General features: G+C 38.9%; 1 protein-coding gene across 1 annotated transcript; it reads right to left on the bottom strand.

Moving 5' to 3' along the window:
- Positions 1 to 5,571: 5,571 nt before the first annotated feature.
- LOC135231901 (olfactory receptor 5D18-like) lies at positions 5,572 to 6,513 on the bottom strand. Its single transcript, XM_064289109.1, has one exon. It carries the CDS (start codon positions 6,511 to 6,513, stop codon positions 5,572 to 5,574), a length of 942 nt encoding a protein of 313 aa, XP_064145179.1.
- Positions 6,514 to 7,239: the final 726 nt, after the last annotated feature.

Genomic DNA, 7,239 nt, shown 5'->3' with positions numbered 1-7,239 from the left:
TCTTAGAGGGGCAGGGGTGGTTGGTGTAGGTACCAGTATCTGGTTGCAACTGGGGGTCACACTCTGAACAAGGCAGGGGCTGAGAATCAACCCCTCTGTGTCTCTGAGGAAAGCGTGTCCCTGTTCTCTAGGGTGTACAGGTGGGTAGCTTCTACGGAAGGACCATGGGCACCCAATGTTTTTGGTTGTAAGGACTGGGAGGTACCATTTATCCTTGGACACCTGTCGTGGGTGGCTGTGTGACCTGAGTGGAGCTACCAGTCCTTAGGCCTCTGGTGTGGGTAGGTGAGGACCCTGTTTAATAGGCAAGGCAATGTCAAACAGGAAACACCCACCTCTCCACCACACAGCTGAAATGTTTGGAGTCTAGTCTCCTGAAATAAGCCCACACAGGTCCATGTAGAGGGGAAAGGTACTCAAAGTCCATGGACCATTTATGCCTGGACAGGAACAGTTTCTGTCCTGAACTCCCCTGATTAGTGGATCTGGCAAATTATTTTTTCCCACAGTTGCAAATTTGTTCCTTCTCCAAGGCCAGGAGGATGGCTCTAGGCACTCAACCAGGCCGATCTCAGGCCCAGGGAAGTCAGCCACTGAAGCTGTCTTGGGAACGGGGGCGGGGGGGTGCTCAGTAAAATATATGCAAGTACTTAGCTTTTGCTGAGATCACTGTTCTTTTTCTGTTCCAGAGATGTGAGTAGGCTGTGTGGCTGACTGCTTCTTCTGAGGAAACTGCAGCCAAATGCTAATACCAGCCCACCGCCACCAGTAACTGGAATGGTGCCTAAGGGCTCCCCATGACTGATCCTTCTTTTTTAAGATGACAAGAATAGATAAATATAAAGAGACCAATATCCAGTGTTGGTTTCCGAGGAGGGAAATGGTGGAAAATTAACAGTTTATAGAGACTAGTTATTTTGGGTACAGAGAAAAATGGCAGTGAATGTGGAGGTAGTGAGCACAGTACAACCAAAGCAAAAAAGACTGAGCACACAGGGATGGAAATATGCAAATCATTATATGTGTAGGCATAGGTTTGTATGTAGGTGAGAACAGATAGAAGTATCTACAGGTGTGTGTAAACACAAATATTTAGGTGTAGGCACATATATTCATTGAAGACACAAAAACGGGAATTCCTCATACATAACGAGACACCTGCCAACATTGGTGTTCTGGATTTGAAGTTTTTGGACCATAATCTCATGGGACAATTCAGTCAATTGACTTAACATAGTTCACAATGATAATGATCTGAATCCTAGAGAAGTGAAAATGTCTGTGGCCTTAAAACCTGTGATTAGCCATCTCAGACACAAACTACAGGTCTCTACTGACTAGGAGCAAAACAGTCAGAAAGTAACCAAAAGAGCAGAGAAGAGCCAAACCTACATGAACTACAACCTCATCCACCCTGAGACCAGAAGAGCTAGATGGTGCCAGGCTACCACCATTGACCATTCTGAATGAGGTCACAATAGATGGTAACAGACAGAATGAGAGAAAACCATGGAGCCAAACTCAAATTTTTACTAAGACACACACACAAACAAAACTGCAAAACCAGACAACTTGGAACAACAGAAAACAAAGGATTCTCTGAGACTGTCAGCCTGAGACACTCTTTAAAACTAGAACTGAATCTATCCCCTGAGATCAACTTTTAGCTAAATAACAGTGTCACACAAAATAAAGGATATTACCCATATGATCAGTGATCTACTAAAAAATCATCAGTATGAGACCAAAAGGTCAACAATTATTCAAAAGCAAAAATGAGAAGGCAAGGGGGAAGGGAAACTAGAGTACTAGAAGTCGAACAATCAGAACACAATTAAGGAGAATGTCAACACATTGTGATGAATGTACCTAATGTCACTGAAAAAATTTTCTTCTGACCAGGATAAAACAGAAAATTTAAAACAGAAACCTAAGTTGCTGTGCAAATTTTCAGCAAAAAAATCAATAAAATAATAATAATAGATACAATTCTGGAATGTTGCCTAGATGTCTAAGTATAGCTCCTCCTTCCATGAATAGGCTGGCAAATCTACAAATATGCGTCTCACAGTGAATCACATAACCCTTGGATTATAGGATGACTGAGGCAAGGAGTTTGGGTCCCTTTACCATGGTGCATTATGGGAAATGTTAAAGATAGTTTCATTCATTTGAACGTTCTCCAAATTAAAAAAAAAAAAGTGCATGATTGTATGAGACAAACGTCTATCATTCCCTAGATGAAAAAAGACGTAAATTCATTAAAAATTATTAGAAGTATTAACGGTGTTGAAAAGTTAAGTGTCTTTATGTGCATTTTGTTAGAAAATCACAAAACAAAACAAAAAAAGTAAGGATTAATACAATCCCACAGACTCAATCAAAACACTTAGCATTTAGAGAAAGGAGGAAAACAGCAGATGCATTTGAATTACTTTCTATATGATACTGGAAATTTTATGATAAGCCTTAAAGCTCAATAGAAAACAAAGAAGTATGCATAGTACCCTGGATCCTCCTCCCTTGTCCATTTCATCCATTTCCATCCAAATTCAAACCCCTCCTTAAAGGTCCCTTTTGAAACCCTAAGTCCAGTGAAGAAAATGTTTCCTCAGAAAGTAAGTTGAATTCCACCATTTTCTTGACAGCTTTTTTCACATACTTGTTTCTCAGGCTATAGTCGGGGGTTCAACGTGGTTATCACTGCAGTATGGTACACCGTAGCCTCCTTGTCAGTGTCCAGACTGCTGCCAGATTTGGGCCTGAAATGAATGGAAAGTATTGTTCTATGGAAGACAACGATGGCTGTGAGGTGGGGGGCACAGGTGGAAAAGGCTTTATGTCTTCCCTTTGCAGAGCACATCCTCCAGATGGTGATGAGAATAAATAAGTAGGAGATAAGGATGGCAATGATAGTGATGATCTCATTGACAGCAGCCACAACGTACAATGGAAACCCTGGCAGCATAATGGTTAAGAGCTACGGCTGCTAACCGAAAGGTTGGCTGTTGGAATCCGCCAGATCCTCCATAGAAACTCTATGGGGCAGTTCCACTCTGTCCTATAGGGTGGCTATGAGTTGGAATTGAAAATGTCCAACAGCAGTTCATTCATAGAGACAGCAGATCAAGCAAGTGATAAGAAAAGGTTTTGATTGCAGAAGTAGAGTTTACTCATGTTTGAGAGCTAGGACAGGATCTCAAGAGCTAAACACATGCAAATCAGAGAACACATGGCTCCTCAGAGGTATCAGCCAGACAATGGCTCTTCACAGAGTTTCTGGGACAGGATGACCATGTACAGCAGTGTGTTGCAGGTGGTCTCAAATCAGTTGTAGGCCATCAAGGCCAGCAGGATGACCTCAGTGTTTGCATAATTACAAAACAAATAGAACTGCACAATGCATTCTAGGAAGAAAATGGTTTTGTCTTTGTTTATGCATATTTCTTTCCATGGAAATAATTGCTATTAGACACATGTTTTTAACCCATGTGATGATACATTGGATTCTGATATATAGTAAATGACAGTATTTGTTTACTAGATTATTTTTTCAAAGTTCAACAAGAAACTATTGTTACTGAATGCATGTCTCCTGAGAAAGAGAGTCTAATGATAGCAAAATTCGAAAAGAATGAGGGAAAAAAAAAAAAAAACATAACTGGCAGTGATTCCTTAAATCTTGTAGGCAAAACACGACAAAGTTATCTTGTTTATGTATTTATCTTAAAGAGATGGGAAGTGTGCTTAAAGGTTGATTTAAATTTAAAATATTGAATGAGATTCATGTCATGATCACAATCCATGAATTGAATAATCTCAATGTGAATCTCCAAGCCGTTGATGTAAATGAATTTAAAGCATACAGGATAATTTCATTTTATAAAATATTATATTACCAATTGTCAATGACATTATAATATTTTAATATTTTCTGGATGTTTTAATTGCATTGTCTTAAGCAAGCAGTCTCTAAGTGGAAGAATAACCAATACCCTAAATCGTCATATGATAAACCATGGGAATATGTTTTTGGTAACCTTGCCAGAACCTGAGAAAGTGAGTGACTCTACCGACTATACAAAGAAAACATGCAAAAATGTATTTATTAAAACAACAATCATTATTACTGCTCACTATGTTTTTTTTTATTGTACAGGTCAGGTGGGCAGTTCTGCTGATCTGATCTATGCTTGGCTGATCGGGGCTCAGCTTACTTAGGTCTATGAGATCAAATAGCAGGCCAGCTGACATAAGAGTTTCTCACCCTTGAATCTGGTGGTGGGTTAAAATGTCAGAGAGTATAATGGAAGGAGTGGGCAACTGGGTTATTTTTCCTCTCATTACTCAATATTCTAATCTGTGTTTGTTCATATGGCAGCTTCCCACGTTTCAAGAGTGGGTGTAAAATCCTGAAATCTCTCAGAGGTTTGGAATTTGCTTCAATGTCATTTTTGCCACCTCTGTTAGCCAAAATAATTCACAAACGTAGGCTGCGTTGGCAAATTGGTCAAACTGAGAGTTCTGTTGAGCAGGATTCAGTAATTACACCCATGTTCCAAAAATAGATAAATTATACATAATATTTGCGATGGCTGGGTGGGCAAACTAATTTAACAAACAAATAGGGCAGGCACTTGATGTCACTACTTTTTTCATATAATGGTTTTCTGAGATCCATTTCTAAGCCTGTGGTGCAGCCTATCAAACTTATCATTCTGTCACACCGGAGCTCTTTTGAAAACACGGTCAGGGTACAGACAATATTTATTCAACTTTGCAGTCATGCCAAAATAACCTGAATATAACATACTACACACGAACACACGGGTGCAAGCACACACATTCATTACACAGTATTCACTCGATAATAATTGATTGACTCAATGTTACATTCTTATTTCCTCGAGTTTGTTTATTTCAGTCTTTCCTGAATAAAATGCCTTCTTCACTGAAATGTGTCTCCTAAAATCCTGCCCATTCTCCAGGCCAAATTCAGATAATACCTCTTTTATGAAGATTATTTCTAATGTCTCTAAATGGATTTGAACTATTCCTTGCTCAAACCTTTTAAGATATTTCTTCTAGCCTGCCTTTTACAGCAGCCCCGTTCTTTATTGTGTCAGCATTACCACCAAATTATGCATTCCTTGAGGACAAAGCCTATGTCTTACCTCTACTGCCATTTGTAGATATGCCATCAAAAAATGTGTGTTTACTGAGAAACTACTATATTTCAAGTACTTAATGAGAAAGTGGGTTGAAATTAATGTTTACTCAGATTATGCAAGGTGCCCCACATATCTATATTATCTTTTGTTCCTCACTATCAGATTAGGAACCAGTTACTGTTCTCACAATTTGTATAGGTTTAAAACTGAAGATGAGAGAGATGCCGAACTTTTCCAGCAATGAAGAGACAAAGCCAAATTTAGTCTTTTTGAAACATAATCCACGTACTCGCCATTGTGCAAAATTAAGTATTAATCTTAAATGTATCTTCTAAAATGGCCTTTTTGGACACACTTTATTTTTTAAAGGTTAGGGACAAATTCTACTAAAATAATATGCTCAATGAGAAAAGACTCTAGTGTCCATTAACTTGCTGACTGTATTCTTGACATCCTTATTCCTGAGACTGTAGATCAAGGGATTCAACATGGGGATCACCACTGTGTAAAACACAGAGGCAACTTTGACCGTGTGCCTGGAGTTTTTGGAGTTGGGCACACAGTAGAGGAAGAGGATGGTGCCATGGATGATGGTGATGGCAGTCAGATGAGAGGCACAGGTAGAGAATGCCTTATGACGTCCACTGGCTGAACTCATTTTCAAGATGGTGACAACAATAAACACATAAGAAGTGACAATGATGAGTAATGTACTCACCACATTAAATGTAGCAAAGATGAAAACCAGCAACTGGCTGAGAGAAGTATCAGAGCAAGAAAGGGAGAGAAGTGAGGAGAACTCACAGAAGAAGTGATTGATTGTGTTGGAACCATGAAAAGATAATTTCAAAGCAGAGCATGTGAGTATCAAGGAACACCCTGCTCCCCATGTATATGATCCTGCCACCAGCATAGCACAGAGTCTCTGGGACATGGCAACTGTGTAGAGCAGAGGGTTGCAAATGGCCACAAAATGGTCATAGGCCATTACAGCTAATAAAAAGATTTCAGTCACCACAAAGGTACAAAAGCAAAAGAATTGTACTACACATCCTAAAAATGAAATGCTTCTGTCTTCTGCAACTAGGTTCCCCAGCATTTTGGGAGCAATGATTGAGGAATAGCAGAAATCCACAAATGAGAGGTGGCTGAGGAAAAAGTACATGGGGATGTGAAGTTTGGGGTTAATTTTGATGATTACAATCATCCCAAGATTCCCTACAACAGTGACACTGTAGATGGCCAGAAATACCAGGAAGAGGGGAACCTGCAGTTCTGGGCAATCTGAGAAGCCCAAAAGGGTGAACGTGGCTATGCTTCTATTTCTCTCTGACAGTAACATGGCTTCAGTTTATTGAAATCTGAAAGTCAGTCCTGGAAATTAAATAAATAAATAAACATAGTAACGATACAGGAAGCTTAGTCAACTATCCTTTGCTAAGACTGGAAAAGATGTCTCTTTCAGAATCTATGTGTTTATTAACTAATAAATGCTAAACCAAAATTTTAAAACATGATAACTATTTTTTTTTAATTTTCTTAAGAAAAACTATTGAATCGAATTTTATTTAAGGTCTTGAGTCTAGTTTTGTATTTATGAATACCTAAAATGAGATTTAAGGGTTGTATAAAAATTCTTTGCCATCAAGTCAATTTTGACACATAGCGACTCTATAGGACAGATTGAACTGCCCCATACGGTTTCCAAGGAGCAGCTGGATTCAAACTGCCAGCCTTATGGTTAGCAGTCAATGTCTTAACGACTACACCACTAAGGCTCCTGGGATTATATGGTAATTTTAAATCAAATCCTCACTTAACACTTTCAGTTCTCCTTGAATATTATAAGCTCATAAAAGATAAGCCCCACCTGATGCAGTGACAAATTATGTCAGTTCCATAGTCAATAACAAAAATCAGAATTGTCTAAATTATTTTATCAACTAACACAGTACATGTACACACTACGGACATAAAGAATGGACAGCCTTAACACTTCCCATTTGTGCTTTTATTGTTAATGCTGCACAGTATGCTAGCCTTTGTTTTTTTTATTTCTGACACAGTA

This window comes from Loxodonta africana, chromosome 7, assembly GCF_030014295.1.
Source record: "Loxodonta africana isolate mLoxAfr1 chromosome 7, mLoxAfr1.hap2, whole genome shotgun sequence".
In the NCBI taxonomy this organism is placed as follows: Eukaryota; Metazoa; Chordata; class Mammalia; order Proboscidea; family Elephantidae; genus Loxodonta; species Loxodonta africana.
This window is presented reverse-complemented; position numbering and strand designations above follow the sequence as displayed.

What these genes read in the sequence shown, in the direction of transcription:
- LOC135231901 (XM_064289109.1), bottom strand. Translation starts at nt 6,513, where the DNA reads ATGTTACTGTCAGAGAGAAATAGAAGCATAGCCACGTTCACCCTTTTG.